Here is a 25,427-nt window from a genome sequence, read left to right as displayed (position 1 = left end):
GTGTCCAATCAGAATGAAATAAGGGTTTTAGGGATTTTGTCTTTTTTAAGATCTTGGACTTTTACCCTGAGACGACAGTTTGTTGTGATACCGTGTAAATTTAATCCATTGATTGATTAATTGATCTGTCAGAGAGAAAGTGTGTCCTCGCTTCAACTTCAACCTGCTCTGGCACGTAGCGGAGGATTTCATCACATTGACAAATCAGACCTGAACGTGCGTCACCACACAAACCGACACAAGTGAACTTTGTTTACACAGCACTGAATCATGGGAGGGCGCTGAACATCTAACAGTATATTTATAGATGAAGCTGATCAAGCACCAGATAATTATTAATGAACGACTCATGGAGGAGGGGTGAGATTAAAAACTGCGTACAGTTTGAAAATGATCGTTTTTTTCCTTTATTCTTTCACTTGTTTATATAATTTCTCTTTTTTTTATTTACATGTTCAATATCAATACAAATTAAAGAATGAATGAATGACCATTTTAAATTTAATTTCCTGATTGGGTGTGTGTGGTTGCGTGTGCGTCATAATTAAACCAAACAACAAAAACACTTCATCAACATGTCACTTTTTATTTTCAATCACTGATTGATGGTTTGGTCAATAAAACGACAGAACGCAGTGAAAATGCTAATTTTGATCAAAGTAACATTTCCACTGACTTTAAAAACATTTACAACCATAGAAACAGAGAAGCTTTAACCCCCAACTGATTAATGACACTCGCTTCTTTTAGAAGCAAAAAATACAAAGAAAGTAATTTTCACATTTGTATTGAACACAAATATTGAGAAAGTGTTAAACTGTTAGTGCAGATTACATCATACGTGTAACGAATGTGTGACATTCACACCCTGCACACCACAGCCTTCAAAGTGCCTCAGGGGTTTTCCTCCACAAACCTGAATTCCTTCTAACAAAATTAAAAGATATATATATATATATATATGTGTGTATATATATTCCTCACATGTTCAAAAACATGTCACAGTTGATTCATGAAAGAATATTGAACGTTATTACATTTGAACTGTCACCCAAAAGAAAATGCACATCATATATTCATATTATCCAAAACATTTTTCAACTAACCATGTGCCTTGATACTCCAGATACATGAACTACACCAGAGACTGTCGTCCTGATGTCCTGTGCTCGTCACTGCTTGACACACGTGCAGCCGACCGCCACCTGGAAGGGACACCGGCACAACTCTTCAACTCCGTTCGACCTCATCGTCTGGTAGACTGAGATCTGGACGTGGATGGGTTTGGCGATCATGTCTGTATGGTTGCAGCCGCGGCACACGGCCTTGAGAATGGAAGGAGGCCGTCGATCTTTTTGATAATCAGGTCTGCAAGAAAAGAGAGGAACACATCGATTACCAGTGAGGGAGAAGGGTGAGAAATGATTTGAGACCATTTAAATCAAAGAAAGTTGTGGCTTTCAGCTCACGTGCACTGAAATGCAGACGTGTTCCTGACATGTTCCTGAAATGTTCCTGAAATGTTCCTGATGCAACCTGAGGTCCTCAGTGACGGTCCTGCTCGCTCTTCCACTGTCCTGAGGACCAGAGGTGGTCGGGCCTTTTCTGTTAGAGCGCCCCCTCTCTGTCAGGCAAACTCATCCTCCTCTGATCATTTCATTCTGTTCTATCTGGTTTTTACTCTTTTCTCATTTAAACATGTTTTTTTTCTGTATCTCTGCTCTGTTGCTGCGTGATCTGCAAATTGTGTTTATTAAGTGGATTATAAACATCTTTTCAAAGCTCGAGCTTCCGTCTCTGCTTGTTCGGTGAAGCTTAAACAAAGTGAGGAGTGGTCGTCTACTCACACGAGGTCCCAGGGAGCCATGGAGATGTCCTGCAGGGGCGACACATGTTTGAAATATTGCTCAGTGAAATCTTTAGCGGAGGAACAGTCCTCTGGACAGGAGCTGCACATCGTCCCCATCAGAAACACCAAGACCTAGAAACACAAATGCAAAGGAAATATCTTAGAGTCAGGAGAAACAAATAAAAGATATCATGCAATATAAATTACCTCTCAAATGAAAGAATCATTTTGATTAACAAGCTCAAACTCATATGTTGGGAGAGGATCCAATATATGATGATCAATATGAAGTTAAGTTCATTTGTGCACACTGTAATTCTTCTCTGGAGGCAGAAACGTGAAATGCTGTTTGACTTATTTTTACAGGTATCGTCCGCTAACACTGGTCACATTGGAAAAGGCTGCACCGTGGTTCTGTTCCCGGATCACCGGCAGGACGTTGGTGGTACTCACCAGAAGAGCTGTGAAGTTCATGCTGAGCTGGAGAAGTCCTGCTTCTGTTATCCTGCACAGAAGCTGTGTGAATGAGTCTGGCTGGGGTTTCCCTCTCTGGCAGAGCTGATGGTGGTTCCCTCTCTGCCTGTGTTTTTATTCTGCATCATGGTTGTGACGCAATGTAATATTTGCCTAGTGGGGAAAACAATAGAGGCAGTGCCAAGAATACATCACCCTGAGTCTGTGTGTGTGTGTGTGTGTGTCACTCTGTTTTAGTTAATTTGAGGTAAAAGAAAACCTCCCATTGCAAACCTACAGTTTAGTTCCACAGTAGAGTGAGAAAATGTGTGGGCACAGATTCATGTAGTTTCTCCCTTCGAACAAAGATTCAAGATTCAAGACGCTTATTGTCGGTACACAGCAGATAAACACAGTTTACAGCACGTGATGAGATTCTTACTGTGTTTTCAATCTGCCAGCATACACATATTATACAATAAAAGAAATAGAAATAGAAGAAAAGCAGATGTTGTCTAGGGGGCGCTATTCATAGGTTGATATTCGGAAGTTCACAGAGACCCACGAGTGAGAACTCTGCAGCAATGGTGACGGAAAATTAGATTTTAACTGTGAGAAAATCTCAAACTGAACCGAGCTGCGGTTTGGAGAGAGTCTCCGACAGCAGCAGAACTACAGAGGAGGCCCTGACTATAACCTGTGTCTAAAGATGGACCTGACTATAACCTGTGTCTAAAGATGGACCTGACTATAACCTGTGTCTAAAGATGGCCCTGACTATAACCTGTGTCTAAAGATGGCCCTGACTATAACCTGTGTCTAAAGATGGACCTGACTATAACCTGTGTCTAAAGATGGCCCTGACTATAACCTGTGTCTAAAGATGGCCCTGACTATAACCTGTGTCTAAAGATGGACCTGACTATAACCTGTGTCTAAAGATGGCCCTGACTATAACCTGTGTCTAAAGATGGACCTGACTATAACCTGTGTCTAAAGATGGCCCTGACTATAACCTGTGTCTAAAGATGGACCTGACTATAACCTGTGTCTAAAGATGGACCTGACTATAACCTGTGTCTAAAGATGGACCTGACTATAACCTGTGTCTAAAGATGGCCCTGACTATAACCTGTGTCTAAAGATGGACCTGACTATAACCTGTGTCTAAAGATGGCCCTGACTATAACCTGTGTCTAAAGATGGCCCTGACTATAACCTGTGTCTAAAGATGGACCTGACTATAACCTGTGTCTAAAGATGGACCTGACTATAACCTGTGTCTAAAGATGGACCTGACTATAACCTGTGTCTAAAGATGGCCCTGACTATAACCTGTGTCTAAAGATGGACCTGACTATAACCTGTGTCTAAAGATGGCCCTGACTATAACCTGTGTCTAAAGATGGCCCTGACTATAACCTGTGTCTAAAGATGGCCCTGACTATAACCTGTGTCTAAAGATGGCCCTGACTATAACCTGTGTCCCTGATACTCTGCTGTACACATTTCACACACATTCCACAAATCCACTTGCACCATCTGAGCGCCCACATCAGTGATGCACACGGAGAAACACAAGTGGTTGTGCAATCAATCACTACTCTTTTGTCAGTGATGTCATATTAATTTGTGGGTGCGTCCATCATGAGCAAGTCCACAAGACATCAATGATTCATGAGACAAGGGAAACTGCTATTTGGTTAAAGTGGTTGACACCTGCAAATGTCAGGAGGTTTCAGAGTTGTGTTCCAACTTTTTGTAATATTTCTATAATATTTCAGTTTCGATAATTCATAGTTATCAGGAATTGTTTGTCACGTGTGAAAATCTTAAAGGTTCAGTGCGAAGAATTTAGTGACACCAAGTGTTGAAGTGTCATGTTGCAGCGGAACACCCCTCCCCCCAGTCTGGACTAATGTAAAAAAAAATGGCGGCCTCCGTAGAGAGGGTCCCCTCCTTGTAAATATAAAGTATTTAAATATAAAGTATTTAAATATAATGTATGTAAATATAAAGTATTTAAATATAAAGGGTCTTTTCTGGGGTAAAGAAAACTACAAATTCATATAATTCAGATGAAACAAACGAGTGAAAACATCTTGAGGATTATTCTACGTTAAAGTTCTGCTAATACTTTCACCTGAATCTGACTCACTGGACCTTTAACAACATGAATCTGTGTTTCTGACACGTAGTGATACCGTCGTCCTGAGACCTACAAAAGTGGGATTACTTGGAAAAGAGCGCTGAGGCTAAAAACAAAGCCTCGTGAAGCTTGTCAGGACACGAAGAGCTGAAAAGTGAATCTGCGTGTTTGTCACAGACGATAAAAAGGAATGTTTGGGTTTGACGAGGGTTTTTGAAATTTAAGTAAAAGTTTCACCGAAACTTTGGTTTTTTGAGAAGCTCAGTCAGGTTTGGTCACATGATGGATTCTATCTATATTTCTGACCGTCACCTGTGAAACCCCAACAGAACATTTGTGTGCTGCTTTCCATACGAGTGGGTGTGGACCAGTGTGCACCTTGAATAATACAAGTAACAACAACAGTGGAATAACATTTCCATACTGTGAGCCTGGTCAGCTCTCGTTGTTCCGCCCATGAGCACTTCCTGCTTCCACTGGTCACTTTCTTTTGAGTGTGGAGGAAGTTACTCACATCTCTCCGCTTTTATTTTGATACGATCATTATACTGTAGTTTATAACAATGATTTTTCAAAGTGGGGGCCGCAGCCCCCTGGGGGGGGGGGGGGGGGGGGGGGGGGGGGGGCTCAGAAAATTGGAAAAACCAAAAATGCAAAAATAGAATCCAATTCTTTTTTTAAATCATTATTATAAAATATAATTTGTAGTTGTAGGTTTAATAATATATATGATATATAACACAGTGTAGAAAACATGTCAGTTAATAATATTCTAACGCTCAGCAAATGTAATACTTATTAAATAGTGAATGAAAGTAAGAAAAATCATTGGTGAGGTTGTACCCGTAGGTCTCCCACAGGTCGTCACATCATGACTAGATATATTAATGATATTATTATTAATGATATGTTGTGGTTATCATCCGTTTGTTTGCATCATTTCACAAAAACGACAGATTCACAGTCGAGTTTCACGAAGTGGAGAATTCAAACGTGGACGACTCTCTCTCTCTCTCTCTCTCTGATCATTGTTGGTTCCTCTATCATTTCAAGGTCTCCTCCTTCTATGTTAAGTGATCCCCAAATAATGTGTGTAATGATTTGGCCCCGTACAAAAAAAGAAAATAAAATAAATGTAACTCTACATTCTTGTGGGAAACCTGCCCGACCACAGATTATTATGTTGTTAACGTAAAATATTAGAGAAGGAGTCACTGAACCGCAGGACGGATCTAAACTTGTTCTGCAGCCTCGTTCACCAGCTTCAGTTTCTGTCCGATTGTGTCGAACAAACACTTTTATTGTTTTGATGCAAACTCGTATGAAACCGTGAAATACACTTCGGACTTCATCGGAAACAGACACGAGCATTTGTTTTTAACTTATTTCTAAAACTCGTCGGAACCTTTCCACTCCAGATTTTGGCTCAACGACAAAATCAACTGCAGAAGAGATCCAGTGTCTGACCTCGGTTTACATTTAGTGCATTGAGCAGACGCTTCTGTCCGAATGTTTACAAGAAGAACATTTGTCACACGAGAGAAACGACAACATTAATATATCTCATCCTGTTGTAGATCACTACGTTGTTATTGTTATAGTCAGCCTTGATAGTGATGGTGCCCAATTGTTCCCAGTCTCTCTCTCTGCACCTCATCTCTCTCTTCTCTCCCCCGCTTTCCACCCATCTCTCCTTTCCTCCCCCCTTACTTTTCTTTCCTCACCCCAACCGGTCGAGGCAGATGACCGCCCACATTGAGAACTGGTTCTGCCAGAGGTGTCTCCCTGTTAATGAGGGAGTTTTTCCTCCACAGTCGCCTGTGCTTGCTCATTGTGGGAACTGTTGGGTTTCTCTATGTTACTATTGTTTTAAGGTCTTGACCTTTAAATGTAAAGTGCCTTGAGATAATGTAAATTATGAATTCGCGCTCTATAAATAAAATTGAATTGAATTGAATATCACCATCGATGGGGTAAAACGAAATATAGAAACAATTGTCGAGCCCTGACCTGAGGATCGTATCTGCTATTTGAGAAAGATTCTCTCGGTGCAGAAGTGCTATGATGATGCTGATCATACGAACATCATGGTTTTCTTCAGCGTAGGGACGAACTCGTCTCCGCTCACATGTACGACAGCTGCATGTCACTAAATCATTTGCACGGAACCTGGAACTTTACACGAACATGAATCTGACGGAGACACTGGACGTTGAACGGACTCACGTCTTCTTTAACGGTCAAATGTTCACGCTGGTGCGAATGAAGGAGGCACAAAGGAAACGGTTCCATGTTGTAACAGTTTTAATTTCCTGTCATGAACTTGATCGAGCACAAGAAAAGCGTTTCACAGAGAAAGAGCACGACGTTACAGAGACGAGCGCTGGCGTCTGGTTTCACCTTCATGTCACAGAACAAGACAAAAAGAAATCGAGCAGAAGTTCAACCTTGGTTCAACTTGTTTCTTCAGGTGAACAGAGCTACAAAAAAACAGCAATATTCAAATCCTCTTGAGAACATAAAGAATTATAATACAGAAACACTGTAATACTCGTCCACCCCCCCCACGCTCTGCGTAACTCCTGAACCTGAGGCCTTCACACATGCAGGAGACACGAGTCGACACGGCTCCACCGAAAACAGAACATCTGCAACCCCCATCTGCTCCACCTTTCAAATTAAAAGCCCCCGTTTGAATTTTTTATTTATTTTTTAAACCATCTCTCACGAGTGCCCCAGGTCGTGACCCTGGACTTTTATTTTGAAATCTATGGTGAGTGTAGTGTGAAATGAGCTCGAGTGAATCAATGGCTCAAGAGTTTAACAGTGCTGTGTGTGTGTGTGTGTGTGTGTGTGTGTGTGTGTGTGTGTGTGTGTGTGTGTGTGTGTGTGTGTGTGTGTGTGTGTGTGTGTGTGTGTGTGTATCCGAGCTGCTGTGAGGTCATACATTCTCTGGTTCAGTGGGGCGGCATTCTTCTCACCAGGTATCAAGTGAAGTTGAGGGTGGATGGAAATTTAATTTAATTTAATTTAACTGTCTGAAATCGTGCCACAGGCGACATCACTGGTTTCTGAGGAATGTTGGCGTCCGTTGACAGAATGAGGCTCATTCAGATCAGATGATGTCATTTATTAAGTCGACTCCACTAATCGTTTCCTTCCTTCTTGTTCAGCAACGTTTTTTGTTTTTTATAAGAAATCTTGAAAACTGTGACGCCAGCGCGAGAGGCGAGCGGACCCCGGGAGCCCGAGTTCTGCGTCCCGCTGGTTGCAGCTCCGCCACACGTCCTCTCCTGTTTTGGTTGTTGCGAAGTTTCACAGCAAAAAAACTCAAATTTTCCAACTGCAGAAGAACCTGGTTCGACATCTCAGGGAACAAACGGGTGGAAAAGTGTCTCTTGAGGAGTGAATGCTGCAGGAGCATCACGAATTTCTATTTTACAACAAATCAATGTTCATTTGACGATATAGTTTCACGAAGGTGTGAAACCACAGAGATGATCTGCACACGACAAACACTGAGAGAAACACGACCTGGACGACCAAGAAGTTACGCGAAGAGTCTCAATAACGACACAGAACAGAGCCGGCTCATGTTTGACTGTTGTTAAAGTGAAAACCGTGTAAAAGACAATAAGGAAAACGTTGAGGAAACTTCCTCGAAGGAAACATTTTACACGTTGAGCCAAATGTGACACTTTTTGATAGGCAGTTTTATAGCGAGCGTGAAACTGACAACACGTCTCAAAACGAATCTACGGCAACAAACTGTCAACGTGTCTTTACTCGCACACACAGAGATGCACGTCTTAAATACTGTCCCAGAAAATAAGGACGAGTTTGTGCTCACTAACCAATCGGACCCGGAGAATATTTACATGGAAAGTTGTGACATGAGTTTAAAGACGACCAGATTCAAAACAATTCAAATGCAGATAAAAGTTCTCTTCCTTTGTACAAGCCAGTGGAAAGTGCATTATTTTCCAATTTGAAGTTATTTAATTTGTGGTAAAATAGATTCCAGCTCGTGTGTTTTCCTGGTTAACACATTGTACATTAAGTACAAAAAGTACAAAAACCTTGATATAAATAATCAGCGTGGTATTATTATCATTATTGTATGAACGGGCAGACGATGGCGTATTTGCAGCTTCGAGACAAAGATGATGTTTTTCATTCATTCATTAAGTTTTTTTTGTTTTGTTTTTTTTTACAAATAATCTGCGGAGCAGTGAGTTTGAGGCGTTGTGTTTCTTTGTGAGGTTGCGACAGCCGAGCTCAGGGGAGCAGGACGTGAGTGACATCATAGACACTGTGTCGAGAGGCATCATATTTTCACTTTTGTGTTAACACCCCTGGGAATTTCGTCTGTAAAAAAAAATAAAATAAAAGCAGTTCCAGATGGTTTGATGAGGCCACGCCGGCAGCAGCGGCGGCGGCGGCCTGCGTGGACCTGCACTGCGATCGGTGGACAGGTGGTGGCGTAATGATTTCTTCTCTGCTGCTGGATGTGGATTCCAATGTGTCGTCACTGCTCTAGGTCATCTGCAGGTGAGACACAGAAATACAGTGTGATTTACACTCTTCCTCTCACAGTTTCCACTGCTGACTTGTTTTGCATAGTTAGCAGCTGTTTTGTTTTTTGTTTGAACTCTATGATGGACATTTACATGCATGGCTCCTCCTCCTCCTCCTCCTCCTCCTCCTGCAACAGGCGTGTTTACTTTGCTGCTTCATTAGTTTAAAAATGACATAAAACACAGAATAACTTAACAATGTTATCATTTTTCTATTTTGAGGTTGTGATTTCGTTCTTCTCTTGGTCACACGTTCCACACGCAACATTTACTCTCACTCTTATCGTGTGTAAATCTCCGCACAGACACAGAACAGCCTCAGTGAGAAGAGCTGGAGGACGGGGACACACATCGAGTCATGTCCTGTCAATATTGACATAACTTCCTGATGACTAAGATCTGGGTTAACATGGAAACCCCACACTTCATGAGTTAACATCTATTATTACTTCTCATCATCACGTCATGTGATAGTAATGGTCTTCATGTGTCACTGAACATACTTTCTATTTTTATTGTTTTGGTTGAGGTGGAGCTGGATTTCCTCCAGTTTCTCTTCCTGGATTAGGTTCAAAGTAAGATGTCATAGTATATTGTTATTATATATATATATCATTATCAGCATAATTATTATTATTATTAATATAGACATTGTGATTATGTATAATTATTATTGTTATTACTATAATCATAGTTATCTTTATTACATCATTAATATCTTAATTCGTATTAAGTTGATTGTCAGTGTGGCGTCATGAGGAGCAGACTGACCTCTGCACTCTGCCTCTGCATCTTATGGAGGGAGCAGGACGCCGGTTCTTCCTCCCCCGACGCTTCACGTTCCGACTCACGCTCCCGTTTTCCTGTGATGCTGCCCCTGGTGTGTAGGAGGAGTCCTGCAGGAGAGAGGGAGGAATTATCAAGTGGTCCGAGTAGAGTCTGATTCAACCTGATGAACAGTCGCCCCCTTGTGTCAGCATTCGTATGAAGAACAACATTTAGACTCGAGAACCTTCAACTTCACTCCGGTCTGTTTCCTACCTGGATGTTGAGGAACCGCAAACTCGTGGTAGAGTCGGCTGCTGGTGAGGGTCTGGCTGCCGTCTGGCACTGAGTGGAATCCTGCAAACCACATTTCAAAAGTCATCAGAGGGAAGCTTCGTGTGTGAGTGTGAGTGTGAGTGTGTGTGTGTGTGTGTGTGTGTGTGTGTGTGTGTGTGCGTGTGTGCGTGTGATGTTCTCTAACTCTTATGTGTTTGTTTTCTCTTGTCCTGTGTTGATACTTCAGAATTATTCCTCATCCTTAGTCAGTCGTCCTCAAACTCTACTACAATATTCTAAAAGTCACTTTTTACAAACAGCCTGTGGAGCAGAGTGAAGTTAGAAAACTTTGTGCTCATCCTACCTGGTTGATTGAGATTTTAAAGTCGATGTTTTTAATTGAATGACATCCAGCAACATGTGAACCAAACACAGTGAGAAGTGTGACATTAGACATCAGGTGATGCTCTACCATGCTGCTGCTGCTGCTGCTGCTGCTGCTGCTGCTGTTGTTGTTGTTGTTGTTGTTGTTGTTGTTGTTGTTGTTGGGGGAGCGGCCGTTGTACGGCGCTGCTCGGCCCTTTCTGTTCTTTGCTGTCGAAGTTGAGTAGGACGCTGCCGTTACCCGTTGCAGCGGAGCTCCCTGACACTCCGAGCACTGGAAGAAGAAGACAAAGTGAAACCATGTCTTTCGTGGCCTGAAGACATTTTGAGAAACATCTTCATTTGTATAAACTCCACCTACAATGTGAGCTGTTGTTGTTGTTGGTCCCCGGCTGCTGCTCTCCAGGAGAGTAGGCCATCATTCCCCCGTTCCCGTTCCCGTTGGTGGACGGCACTGATGCCAGCAGGCCTGAGGGACACGAACAAGAATACACAGAAATGTTTTTCACACACAGGGACACACTTCAAATAAAGGTTTTAACATTTTACAATCTGCTGCTTTTAAAAGGATTTTCACACCATCGTAGTAAAAAGTAGCTTTGTGACGTTTGTTCGAGTATTTTGGTCAATATTGTATTAACAGTTATTGAACACGAATACTCATTGACGTATATTTATTGAATTTTAAAGAAAAATAAATCATTTCGGCGTCCATGTAGTGAGCAGTAGTGTGTGTGTGTGTGTGTGTTTCCATCTCTTACCCAGTCCCCGGTATCGGCTGAGTTGTTGGTAGATCTGCTTCATCCTCTCGATGTTGAGTCGGCTCGCCTCCGCGTGATGCACCATGGGCTTCGGGTAGTGGACGCCGATGATGCACTTGGCGGCCGCCTGCACGGACTCCGGAGCGTTCCACGGGTCGTAGATGTACTTAGCGGGGAAACCTCGGAGGACAGGTAAGTATCGTCTGGAAGCACAGGGAGACATTAGATACGCCAGCTTGTGTCAACAGGAAGTGGAAGACTACACGTGGAGTAAATCAGGGGCGGGGCTGATGCAGGGACACAAATACATTTTCCATCAAAAACAAATAAGATGATTTTTATTTGATCAAATGTCTCAAAATAGCATTTAATTCAAAAATTCAGTAAATGTTTTGCACTGTTAATAATAATGATGCATCTCTGCAGTGAGAAGACGATGCATGCCCGTGTTATTTGTTCAGCCCACGTATGTAACATATCAACATGCTGGTTGTTCAGCACTTCATGCTAACAGCTATTATGGAAAAATAGGTGCAACAAAATCAAAGCTACAAACAACCACAACACTGCACAGTTTGACTACGCTCCGTGAGCGTGGGAGCACCAGGCTCGGACACTCGGAGGCACTGAGGTCAGTTAGCACCACGGTGCAGAGCTCAGGACGTGGAGAACAAGGGGCTGTGGTCCCAAACCACTGGTACCGTCAGAGTGTGACCCTCCGACAGAAGAAGCCACCGAAGCGCAGAGATCACAATCCAACCTGCTGAAGTTTGATTTCAGGGCTTTCTGTTTTCACAGTCGTGGATTCGCTCCGTGTGACAAAGAGAGGCAACCTACCTACTGCGCCGGGTCCCAGCTTACCGAGTCCGAGGAGGGGACACAGACAGGACGGAGGAGGGGGGGGCATGTGGAACTGTGGGAAGTGGCACAGTGCGTCGCTGACAGGCAGAGAGAGGGGTGTGGGCGGGGGTGGTGCGGCCTTGAGGACCAGCACACACACACACACACACACACACACGATGGCGCTCGCCCCCGCTGCCGAGTGGGTTGATGATGCTAGGAGACGTCTACGGTTACACGTGGTTAGAAAGCAGAGTGCATTGACCCCACCCCCCTCCCCACCCTGACCACGGCAGGTGTACAGTGGAAAAGTTCCGCCACCGAGAGTTTGTCTTTCTTCCACACCTCCGCAACAAACGTGTGTGGACCTTCAGCCGCCCTCACATCAGAGCTGAAGGAATCAGAATCAGTCACAAGGTGTGATTCTCCTCAAAGCTCAGCGTCCACAGTGTCCTCACTCTGCGTGAGTCTGGGAAATAAAGTGACGGACGTGAAAAGTCGATGACAGAAGTCTTCCATTGTACCTCACAGCTGCCCCACCCTCCCTCCAAACTCCCCCCATCTCCCTCCCCCATGATCAGACAGTGGTGGACTTGAGAAAAGAGCTCATGCCTGCTCCCCCCGTCCCTCAGACTGTGGTGCTTGTCTTTTAAGTGGTCAGCAGGCCCCCCCCCCCCCCGCTGACTGTCCCCCCTCCCACAGCACCACACTCTGGGCTGGCCCACTAGTGAACGAATGCAGGAAAGGCGTTGGCGTTTCCCGACCATCGGTCAGAATCCCTTTTTGACGGAATGACACGCTACCGAACCTGCCCAGAGGGTGCCGCTGGGGCGCGAGCACAGTGCCGTCCCTCAGGGTTGCACAGGTGAGTAAACGCTACATGGCCACCGATGTCTCAACTCAATCCCCGACCTCCAACCAAGGGTGGGGGGGGGCGTGAGAACGACGGAGGGGAGAGGGATAGCTGAACTTTTCCCCCAATCCCCAAAAACAGAGGAGCCACAAACACAGAGCCACATCCAGAGACAGAAGAATTCATCGAGGCCTAAAAACCATCTGGTGGCAACAGTCAAACTAGAGACACGCACACGCACACGCACACGCACACACACACACACACAAATATTCACAAACAAAGAAAAGCCACGCAAAGAAGAACACACAGAGAACATGCTGAAATTTAACAGAAAAGAAAATGGAAGATGGGCAAAAACAAAAAGAGGAGAGGAAGTGAGGAAGGTCATTCACTTACTCTTAGTTCTGGAGGTGTCCCTCTATCCCTCCTTCTCTCTCTGCCCTCCATCCTTCCTTCTCTCTGTCCTCTATCCCTCCCCCTCTATCCCTCCTTCTCTCTGCCCTCTCCATAAAGTGCTCCAAAAGGGTGATGCCAGGAAAGGTGCCCACCTGATGAAGTCCCCGTTGGGGTCGGTGCGCCGGCCGAAGCCCACGGGACAGTAGCAGTGGAAGAACTGCTGGAAGAACGAGCTGCAGGAGAGCCACATCCAGCTGCCTGCGTTCACGCTCCAGTCTGCATCTAGAAGCAGCTCCTCAAAGACCTGCAGAGACGACACATCGTCCAGAGGTTTGTGGGAGAAGAGACCACGGAGTCTGATGTCTGTGAACATGTCAACCTTCACGTAAACCTGTGTTCTGCCGCCTCACCTTCATCCCCTCCTCCCAGCTGATCCACAGGTCGCCCCGGGTGAGGAAGCAGGCGACGGCGTGCCGGGCCAGGTGGTGGATCCAGCCCTCCTGCCTGAGCTGAGTCATGATGGCGTCTATCCAGGGGAAACCCGTCTTAGCCTCGGCCCACTTGGCGAGGGCCTCTGGATTTTTGTCCCAGGGGATGCGGACGCAGATGGGGTTTCCCTCCATCTTGTCGAAGCGAGGGTTGTTGGTCGCCGTGGTGTAGAAGAACTCACGCCACAGTAACTGACCGTACAGAGAGAGCGGAGGGGAGCTGTTCTTTTTCACCTGGAACACAAACAATGTTTTTTTAGTTTTCTTTCAAACTATAAAGAACAAATCGACACCGATGGTTTTAATAAATGAAGCGCGCTGCTCATTTGGTAAACTGACCTTGCGGTAGAGGTCCGTGAGCTTGAAGTAGAAAAGGCGACAGGAGAGGCAGCCGAAGCGCAGGTAGGGGCTGAGGCCCGTCGGGCTGGCCAGCAGCGAGTTGGCGTTCATCCTAGGGCGCTCGAAGTTCGCCACCCACGCCTGTGAGGGAAGACAAACCCGGGAGGAAGAGGAGGGAGAGACAGTAGAGTGATGAATAACAGAGCGGCAGGCGGTGATAAAATAATCATCTTAAATGAATGTTTAATTAAAAGTAAATCAATGATAACAGCTGATATAACAATGCTAAATCTAAATTTCTTTCAGCCGTGTGATGACCAACACGGAGGAGACGCAGGTCTTACTTTTCTCTCCAGGTGGCGCTCAATCCTGGTCAGAGCCTCAGTCTCTCCTCCGGGCCACACAGCTGACGGAAGGCCCTCGATGTCAAAGCCTGAAAACATATTTAATAAATCTCAAATCTGCTTCAGTTGATCCTGCAGCTGTCACTTCTTATTAATGTTGTTTCACATTCAAACTGTTCACATTCAAAATAAGGCGCATCACAGCATCTGAAGTAGTTTGCCTTGAGGTCCAGCAGAGGGCGCTCACTATCAAGGCTGACCCATTTAGCCTCTGATGCAAGTCAGTGAAGAGAAGAAGGAGGGTTGGAGTCTCTAATGGAAGTATTTTGGGCAAAGTCACAGAGGTTGAGAGTCGACTGTTTCACCTGAGGAATCAAACTGTTCAAAGTGTCTGTGAATGGAAACCGGACAGCTGGACGAGCGTAAGCTGCTTCAAACGTGACCGGGCTCATGTTGAGCGCAGAAGACCGCCTGTGTGGAATAAAGCTTTCCAGAGGGAAACCAGACATCTGCACTGACGCAATTAGAAACTCTGAATATCTTCTTAGTGAAAATAGCGGCACAGGTGAGAGAGGCAGATGGCTAGAGAGCGGCCGAGTGCATGAACGGACTGAGAATAGAAACCTGGTGAGAAGCTAATGAATCCAATCCAGAGGGTTTAGAGGAGAGCTACCTTCAAATAGAGATGCTGGATTTAAAGTTTCAGCAGAGTTAACAAGTGTCCCGTGTTAATTAAAGAGAGGATTTTCTTTTTGTTTGGAGTCTGACTCTGATACTATGTCAGATTTTACTCATGACATTCGGTCTAATTATAAATAAATACTCATAAATATTTCTGTCCAGTTCAGCCCTTAGTCTGTGTTTTGTTTTCTCACCGAGCTCCTCCAACGACGGGACGCCGTACTTGTCTCCGTGGTTGTCTGAGATGGGGGTGACGCAGCCGCCCATCAGCGCGTCCGACAGCGTCTCCGCAGGCATCTCAGGAGGATCCAGTCGACTGATCAGAGTCTGGAAACGCTTGTAGGTGAGCGGAGGCTGCCCGCCGTTCAGCTCGATGATCCTGGAGAGGAGCAGAGTCAGCGCTCAGTCCGGGGTTCTTCATCTTTCAGTGTAAAATCAAATTCACTGACACAACGGCTCAGGTTTGACAGGACTTTAACTGTTTCCTCAAAAAGAGCGATTGATGTGGAAGGAAACTGAAAAGTAATGTTTAAAGTTTAAAAAGATAAACCTCTCACTGAGATCACTTTCTTTAGGAACTGAAGGAAAAATCCCAGCGATGGTCAATAAGCTGGAAAAGCACAGACGACACGAAATACAAATTCCCATTCAGTGAAACTGGCTCCGATTCCTGAGCCTTCGATAAAGAAGTTAGTTTAAACCAGAGACCGTTAAGAAAAGACCTTTCTCTGATCGATGATCATAAAATAAATAAAGACAGATAATTGTGTTTCCATAGAAACTACTGTGCATGTACAGACACAAGGTGGCGCTGTTGAGTGCAGTCAGGTATCTCTCAGCTCACACGTGTAGATATACTGTATATCTTAATATATATATATATATATATATATATATATATATATATATACACACACACACAGTATAGCTGTTAAAATAATATAATATATGTTATTAATATATAATATTTAACAAATCAGCTTTTAGAAAAGTGTCCTTACTTGTCCAGGTCGTACAGAGTGTGTGATATCTTCACGTTGACCTCCACGCCCGCCTCCATGGCGAGCTTCTTGATGGCAGCGTCTCTCTCCTTCCCAAAAGGCTCAGAGTCGTACTCGAAGGTCAGACGAGAGATCTTCCACTCCTGAGACCAGAGGACGACACGTTCACAATCACAAGTTTACAATGACAGTGTTTGAGCAGCCGGAGGCAGCGGCGGCAGATCGTTGGTCTGAACGAGAGCAGACTTTCAGACGACGCTGACCTTAAAGAGCCGCGGGAACACATTGGCCGGTTGACCCCTGATGACAAAAAGGCGGGAGTTGAGCTTTCGAAGGTTGGCGTCCAGATCTTCCAAACACTGGAGGAGGAACCTGAGGAGACAAGAAGGAGGCAGAGATTAGCTCCATGGTGTAATTACAATTAATAATGAGTTCACCAGTCAAGATGATTTTCTCCTATAATTCATTGATAGAAGAAAATAAGAAGAAGGTTCTCTTCAGTGGACAGAGAGTCACAGCTCTACCGATCCAGCGATTCCTCTGAGGAGCAATGATTTCATGAACTCCTTCACAAACTAAATCATAACCATCAGGGAAACAACCCAGCACCTCCTCCTCCTCCTCCTCCTCCTCCTCCTCCTCCTCGTCCCCATGGACAGAAACATTGTCCAGAAACCGTACAACCACCGGTACCAGATTAATATTTGAACCTTCTTTAGATCTTCTGAACTAAACCAACAACTTGTTATTTGACTCAACTGGACGTCTGAAGGACGTTTCTCCTCGAACTGACAGTTCCATGAATCAGGTTATATTAATGTGTGTTTGCTCTTCTACAGAAGCAGTTTGAATCCTCTGCTTTAAGAAGCTGCTGGTTTGTTACTGGTTTAGATTTTTACTTCACTCTCATGCTCTGTCCATAGTTTGAATACACGGCCCTCTTCTATGCCGTTCATAGTTCTACACCCGGTTACTCTTCATTCCAGTTCCACAACTCAGTGTTGACTAACACCACGGGTTTGAGAGTCTACTTCCTGTGCATCTGCTCAACTGACGATAAAGCAAACTTTGAACAGAGCTGCTCATGGTTGAACCGTCTCAACCTTGAAATAATGGAATCATGTGATTTTGATTCGACGCTGCACAAATAGAATCAAGTTTAACTCCAATTTAGGGTTTTATCTCCGATAATGCAGATTACTGTCTACCTAAGGACAGAGCACGTTACAAACCACAAAGCAATAAATAAGAGACCTTCCACTGAGAACTGTAGTGAAATGTGTATTTAACTATAAACGCAGAACGATTCCTTCAAAGTCGATCTAAATGATAAAAACAAAGATTTGTGATGAGAACAACAGTCGTGGGGCTGTGCCAGTGAAGGCGACAGATTGAGGTCACAATGTTTTCATCGCTGTGATCAAACTACTGCAGATGTTTGAGTACAGGAAGTCGTTAATCTAATATCGATGTCTACATTCATGGCAGCGGAGGTCGGAGTCTCGCTCTGTTGTGTCTGACCCACTGATCATTAGCAGAATCAGCCGGGGTCACGGAACGAGCAGCCAGACGATGTTCAGTTCTGTGGCCTCCTGTGTAACTGTGCTCGCTCAGCCCTCGGAGCGCTCGCTCACATGCAAAGCTCCGCTTGCTCTCAATCCGCACACGGTCGGGCAGAGCTGAGCGGCAAGGTCGCACACACTTGAGGCACGTGCCTGCTGATGCATGAGCCAGACTGAGTTATGAAACTTGTGCAGCAGCTTCAACGTCGACTTTCTTATGGTGATTTTTGTCTCAATCAAAAGGTTACGAACGTCGGAAAGAGAAAAAGACGGCTCCACGTATTTTAGAGATGCATTCTTTTATCTTCACGGGTCACGTGACTCAATCGTTGCTTTGGTTGAGCTGATGAGCTCCGAATTTTGAGATTTTCTCTTTCTGAACTAACTATTTTATTCATATTCTGTGACTTGATGCGACCGTACGTCACATAATGTGTCCAAAGACTGAATCCCTCCGTGTTTCCTTCCGCTGGAGCAGAAACCATCTGAACGGGAAAAGAAACGTCATCGTCGCCATGGAAACAGTTTCAACTTCAAACCAAATAAACGAGACGTGATTTTTTTTCTGCTTGTCACTCACACTCACGTTGCTCCAGAGAAAAACATCAGACGTGTGCATGTAGGCAAACACAGGAAGCATGTAGCCACTCCCACTCGCACACTGAGTTGCGTGCACGTACATGGGGGTTGCACGTCTGTCAGTGCCGAGAGAGACTTCATGTGCATGTGCACATTAAGGAAGTGTGGTTGTTGCTCTGTGTTTGTGTGTTGCTGGGTGGGACACTTCCTCCTAATGTCCCTGGTCGCCTGCCTGCTCCTGTGTGTGTGTGTGTGTGTGTGTGTGTGTGTGTGTGTGTGTGTGTGTGTGTGTGTGTGTGTGTGTGTGTGTTTGTGTGTGTGCGTGTGTGCGCGTGCGTTGGCTGCCTCGACCCTTATATAACTGGCCTACATCTCTTTGAACACACACACTGAGCTTCGACCGCACAACAACACAATCCTAGCCCAGTAACCTCATTTCTGGCCGTGCGTGCACACACGTGCACACACACACACACACACACACTCATTATTTTCCTCTCTCACTCTCTCAGTGGGCGAACAATCATTGTAGAAAAAAACGTATAATAAATGATTCCTGACGTCTTTGTGTGAAGAACCCAAGAATCACTTGTGTGTCACAGATATTCACAACTGAACACAACAACCTGCCGTCGATGAAGTGAACTGTGAACTAAAGACCGGATTGTTCTGGGTGTTCATCTTTGTCTGACGTGTTCAGTGGCTTTAAATGTCTTGATGGAAGCTGTTTGCACTCAGCCTCCAGTGTCACTGACGAGCAGGAGCTACACGACATGTGAGATGTTGGACTTTGCAGCACGGATCTGTGATGTTAGCGTCACAAACTCCTCCCCCTCTACGTTAGCAGATGGGACATGAACCAAACCAACCAAGTAGACGTTCAGTAAATGTGTGTCACAGATGTTTCTGTCAATTTTATTCGAACTCTTATCACAAGTACGGTTTTTGTGCTGGTGAAACTTGAGACTAAATAAACGCTCAATCTTCCGTATTTCCGCACTCTGCTAACGGTTCGACTCATTTCTCTTCAGGCGAGTCGAACGTTTCTCCGAGTCAAAGAAGAGCGTCGGTCGACTCCCAGGTTTAAAAAGTGTTCGCAGATTTACCAGCTTCAGTGATCGTCTCCTGGTTTCACTGCAACAACAGGACAACATTTCTCTTCAGCTCTCAAACATCTTATTATATCAAACTTCAATCAAAGCCAGAAATCTTCATTCAGTTAAATATCTCTAGTGTTTCACCTCCGGGGTTTTCCGCGGTGCTCAGGCCACGAGGAAGAGCCTCCTCACAAGTAGGTCAGGATCACATAACTGCTCAGAAGTTTCACTGGCACACTAACCTACATCTCCTTCTCACATTTTCCACCAGATGAAAAAACAAAACAATCGATGATCCAGAGCCGCAGCTCTTCAACTCATCTCCTCGTCCGTCTCCTGCCTGCTCACTGTGCCACATCCACTGAGAGCACTTAGTGAAGAGTTCAACAGGTTGTGCAAATGGAAAATGATATGATCTCCATTCTCTTATTTCAAACTTCACAGCAGAGAGAAGTTGGAAAAATCAGCTTCATCCAGAATGAAACGTTCTCACCACGTTAAACTAGAAGGTCCGACTGTCACAGGATTAAGAGAAAGAACTACATCTAGTTTACGTCTATTTGTTTTCTTCAGTCAGAGGATTTTAGAAAAGGATCGTCAATAAAGATGAGATCTTGTTTTCCTGTAACCAAACCTTCAACTGTCAGCATGTGGTTGTTTTAATCATCTTCACATGAGATGTTCTAAAACAGGAAATGGTTCTAGAATGTGTCGGAACACGTCTCGTGGCGTCAAATGTAATGTGTGATAAACGGTGTTTCATTCATCAGGGAGGGAAACTTGGGATTTCTGAAATGTTTTATGTGCGATGCAGCAGTGAAACGCAAGATTGAATTAAATGGATCATTTAAAGGAACAACTTTAAAAAAAGAAAAGAAAAGCCTGTTGCTTTCAAACCTTTGGTCTAATCTTCAGGAGGAAACTGGAGCTAAATAAATAAATCCAGGCTGATTATGTTTCCAGTGGTGCAGATTCACGAGGGCTGCAGTAACACCGGAGGATTATTTACAGCGACACTATAATATCTGAGGGATAAAGATGTGTGTCAGAGATACAGCGGATTTAGAGTTGACCCGCTCGTCTGGACGTACCGACCGAGAGCAAATGTGGCGGCTCGCTGACCGGCTGCTCGCTGACCGGCGTCTCTGTGACAATAAGAACTGAACTTTATGAGCCTTCCATTGATACGATTACAATTGTCCCTGGATCAGTTTAATCCCAGAACCACAGACCTGCGAGACATTTTCAGTCCAAGTTTCAGGTAAAAATAACGGAGCTAATGGGATGAGTGCACCAGATACAGATCTGCAGGTGTTAGCGTGGTGGCTATTAACGCTGCAGACATCTGCTGACCTGCTGCGTCGTGTGTCCAGACACGGGACTGACTCCCAAACTGTCCAAATCATCTTTCAAAGCAATGTTCTCCCATGAACATGAAAATAAAACCTCTTAGTTCTTGTGTTTGAAGCTTTTCAGCCTCTGCAGAAAACCACAGGTTGTCGTGGTCACGGGTTTGACAGAGGCGTGTTTGATTTACGTTGATGCCTCGGCCCTGACGAGTGGGACACATCGTGAAATCTACTGCGCGCTGCGGGACGGCCGTGGCTCAGGAGCTCATCCAGTAATCTAAGGGTCAGTGGTTCGATTCCCGGCTCGTGCAAGACACTGAACCGCATAATGTCGAACCTCCCAACAGGGGGGGCGCACGATGTTGTTTATTTGACCTTTAATCAATTATATATATTGACGTGTCCAAACATCCTGCTCCTCCTTTCCTCGGGCAGAAAACTGCCATGAAGAAGAAACGACAAAGACAAAGTGCGTCTGCTTCACCAGTGACCTACAAATTAGCTTTTTCAAACAGATATGTGTGTTTCCTTCCTGCAGAGCGTCTCCGCCAGCAACACCTCTGTTCCGTACATTTATAGTCTCCCAGTCAGCTGGAGGTCTCTGAGTCACCGGCTTCACTGTCCGCTGAGCTTGTGTGAAGACGACAAACGGCTCTAAAGAGCAAAATAGAGAACGGCCCAGTGGAGCGATACAACGCTTCACAAACTCACTCACATGTACTCACTCACATGTACTCACATGAAAACACACATATATATATATATAACTGCCCCCGCTCAGAAACTCCAGCTGTGACCGACTCCTCCAATCACTGAGCTCTACCTGCGTCTGATCTTTATCATTTATATGAGCGCACTGAAACAAGAGGGCTTCCTGTGGCGGAGCCAGCAGGTCCAGACTGTCTCATTTATTCCACCTGATAAAAACACGCATTTCATTTGTCGTCTGTGACGCTGACCCGGGACTGAACAGGACATCGGAGCAGAGAGGAGCCTCCCTCAGACACCAGAACAGACGCAGCTTCACGAGCAGAGAAATGCTGACATCATGTTGTGTGTTGAAGAACTGCAGCTCCGAGCTTCTGTTTCTGCTGCTGCTGTTGTTTCTGAGGCAAAGCTTCTTCTGAAATCAAAAGCTTTTAAATCACAAACCCTCATTTAGGATTTTTTGTAGATTTTTTTTTCATTTGAATAATTTAAAATAAAAATTTGAGAAAAATGAAAAAGTAAAGTTTTCCTGTTTCAAATCCTCTTGATGATCTGTCACATGTTGTGGGGTCACGACCCTCAGTTTGGGAACCATGATGTATTTTATCTATATTTTCTTTTGTTTATTACCACGACCTAAATCTGTTTACAGCCACAGTCAGGTCGTCTTACCTCCACCTGTTGACCCCGACGTTGGACGATCCTGCGAACCACGGGTCCAGGAAGTAAACGCAGCGCACCGTGTCCGCCCCCCGGACCGCCTCCTGCAGCGCGGGGTTGTCATGGAGACGAAGGCCCTTGCGGAACCAGTGGATGGAGTTTCGGGTCATTTTATTCTGAAAGAGGAAGGTGACGGAGAGGATGAGCGACTGAAAGGTGGTGAAACTCTGTGAGTGGAACTGCATCACTAACACTTCACATGCTCCCACATCTTTTTACTCCATCTTCAGCAGCACAGACGGGGGGGGGGAGGGGCTGTACAGCGGGAGAGGGACACTTCTTAAAATAGTTTTCACACATTATATTTGGTGAAAGCTTCCTGTCTATGGAAAGAACGAGCAACCAATCAGAAGCCGTGGATCCTGATTCAGGGCCGCAGCAGGACTCTGATCGAAACCGGTCTGAAGGATCTGACGCTGATTCCTCTGGTTTCTACACTTTGACTTTTTCTCTGATGACAGTTCGTCATAAAACTCAAATAACTTCTGCTCTTCAGTTATTTGGCATCAATGACCAGAAACTGACTCAGAATCAAACCCAGCATATCGAACAACTTCAGATCTTTTTGTCTCTTCAGTAGAATTTAATATACAGATTTTTTCATTCACTTATGTTTAGAAGATATTTCTGATCTACATTAGTTCTCTGTTCGCTCAGTCTTGTCACACAGAGTAACCTTGTGACTGTGGCTCAGGTAGAGCGGCCCAAGGACCAGCTCTGAGTAACCGCTCCACCACCTGTTCACCCCGTTACGCTGCACAATCCTGAGCCAACACCTTGAGCATCACCTGACTCCAGGTCACAGCTGGAGTCCACAACTCTAACAAAGAGTCTGTCCTATCTCTGAGACGAGATCAGACGTCCACAGAGGAACCGATGGATCACTGCAGCACCTGAAGGTGACGTGATCCATCCATTTGTTTTCCACAGAGAAACCGTCACAGTGGACCTGGACCCTCCATCACTGACATATCTGATGTGGGAGTGAGGGGGAGTGAGGGGGAGGAGGAGGAGGAGGAGGAGGAGGAGGAGGAGGAGGAGGAGGAGTGGGTGAAGATGGAGGGTCTCAGATAAACGTCACACTGCTATCAGGACAATGTCAGTTACAATTAATAGGTCTGTGGAACATGATGAAGATGAGGAACATGTGAACATGAGGAACATGTAAACATGAAGAACATGTAAACATGTAAACATGTGAACATGAGGAACATGTGAACATGTAAACATGTGAACATGAGGAACATGAGGAACATGTAAACATGTGAACATGTAAACATGAGGAACATGTGAACATGAGGAACATGTGAACATGAGGAACATGTGAACATGTAAACATGAGGAACATGAGGAACATGTAAACATGTAAACATGAGGAACATGTAAACATGTAAACATGAGGAACATGTAAACATGTGAACATGAGGAACATGTAAACATGTGAACATGAGGAACATGAGGAACATGTAAACATGTGAACATGACTCTCAGGAGGTCAGCTGCTCCTCAGTGGAACAAACAGGCTGAAGATGAAATGAGGTCAGATCTTCTGAATGAAGCTGAGAACATGGAGCTCCCTCAGAGCAGAGGTCAAGAAGAACCAGCTGAAGACAAACAGCAGCTGCCCGCCTGAAGCTGGGATCGAACCTGGACGTGTCAGTGGAGCTAAAGAGCCAACACCTGAAGCTGGGATCGAACCTGGACGTGTCAGTGGAGGTAAAGAGCCAACACCTGAAGCTGGGACCGAACCTGGACGTGTCAGTGGAGGTAAAGAGCCAACACGAGAATCGAGGTCAGCGGAGCGACGCTTATACAACCGAGCTGTTCTGAGCAGAGAGACGCTTCTCACCTGGAGCTGCCTCCCGGAGCTGAAGTCTATGTCAGGCCCAGGGACAGACGCATCTCCCGGCTGAGTGCAGGTCGGCAGGTCGGTGTGGGTCTCCGGTGAAGGTCCGGTGTGTGTCCGGTGTCTGTCTCCGGTGTTTGTCTCCGGCTGCTGCTCTACTTAGTTTCATAAGAGTTCGGCTCAGTGCGCATGCGCCAAATCAGTGTTCCACTCTCACGACGCGTTCACAGACCTGCGGGAAAAATGCGATAAAATAAAAGGCGAAGAAACAACAAGCGACTTGACTGGATGAGGATTTTCCACTGAGTCCTTCTCTGTTGGGAATTAATATCTGAACATAACTCACATTAAAACTATATACATTCAAACTGTTAATCTAACAAATAAGTGTTTACATGAGATTTACGAACTGATCCACAGTCTGGTGAACATACCAGTTGTGCCTATTGTTTCCTTTTCCAAATGAATGTATTTATAAATTGTGTGTTTACACCTTTGTCTTTTTATTGCACTGTGTGTACCTTGTGTATGTGTTAAAATTCGTGTTTCAATTTAAAAAAAAGACAAAGATATGTTTGAAAGCTGGAAGTTTTCTATTTTCCCCCAGAACGTGAACGCAGCAGTCGTCTCCAGCTGAACGTGAACGGTGACGCGTTTCCAGTCCTGCTCCCCCATTGGTCAGTCTGTGGTCAGGTGTCGATGCCGGGTCACGTTTAGCAAGCGTGGAAACAAGGAAGTTGATGAAGACTCACCTGCCTGAGGCCCAGAGCAGAGACACGAAGAAGAAGAAGAAGAAGAAGAAGAAGAAGAAGAAAAGGTTCAACATGTGATCCATCAAAACAAAGACAACCAGTAGATCATTCAGTTTTCATCACATTAAGCTCGAGACGTTACAAAACAACAGTTCACACATGAATTCAACAAGTTGTTCTTTTAAAATGTGTTTAAATATACGTTGTATGATGACGAACAGAAAGATGTCGTCAACCTCAAGATTTCAGTGAACGTCCATCGAGGACCAGAACCAGAAGCAGGTCCAGGTTCTGGTCCAGGTTCTGGTCCACGTGGTGACGCTGAAGGTGCTGAAGAGAAGCGGAGCTCTGGGCGACTGGAGAAAGAAGGAGTGGGACCGAACCACTCGTCACGTCTGGTCAACCAGTTCATCGATGGACCGAAGAAAAGGATTCCAACAAGTTTGATCTGGGGCCAACGGCTTCGCTGAAGACGTGCTGAAACATCTGACGAGTAAATCTGAAAGGACAGATGGATGGATGATAGAGAGAAAGAGAGAGAGACGCTTGATTTCCTTTCTTCTGTCTGTGTGACTCCCTGATCGACTCTCATGGCTGCGTCACATGAACGACATGTTATCAGTCGGCGACTTCTCGAGACGTCAACCTCAGCGAA

The 25,427-nt window shown here is 45.0% G+C and overlaps 1 protein-coding gene across 1 annotated transcript; it reads right to left on the bottom strand.

Annotated features, from left to right (window-relative positions):
• Window positions 1–6,737: 6,737 nt before the first annotated feature.
• On the bottom strand, window positions 6,738–24,226 carry LOC109645091 (cryptochrome-1-like). The gene is made up of 15 exons (XM_069526392.1): window positions 24,024–24,226; window positions 22,127–22,290; window positions 16,423–16,531; window positions 16,160–16,302; window positions 15,353–15,537; window positions 14,478–14,566; window positions 14,134–14,274; window positions 13,717–14,028; window positions 13,459–13,610; window positions 11,215–11,417; window positions 10,815–10,922; window positions 10,542–10,727; window positions 10,070–10,150; window positions 9,800–9,924; window positions 6,738–8,996 (listed from the first exon to the last, which is right to left on the bottom strand). The coding sequence occupies exons 2-15, from the start codon at window positions 22,282–22,284 to the stop codon at window positions 8,988–8,990; spliced, it is 2,001 nt and encodes a 666-aa protein (XP_069382493.1). The 5' UTR covers window positions 22,285–22,290; window positions 24,024–24,226; the 3' UTR covers window positions 6,738–8,987.
• Window positions 24,227–25,427: the final 1,201 nt, after the last annotated feature.

The sequence above is a fragment of the Paralichthys olivaceus genome, chromosome 6, assembly GCF_024713975.1.
Source record: "Paralichthys olivaceus isolate ysfri-2021 chromosome 6, ASM2471397v2, whole genome shotgun sequence".
Classification (NCBI taxonomy): Eukaryota; Metazoa; Chordata; class Actinopteri; order Pleuronectiformes; family Paralichthyidae; genus Paralichthys; species Paralichthys olivaceus.
Note: the sequence above shows the minus strand (reverse complement) of the source record. Positions and strands in the feature narration are given on the sequence as shown.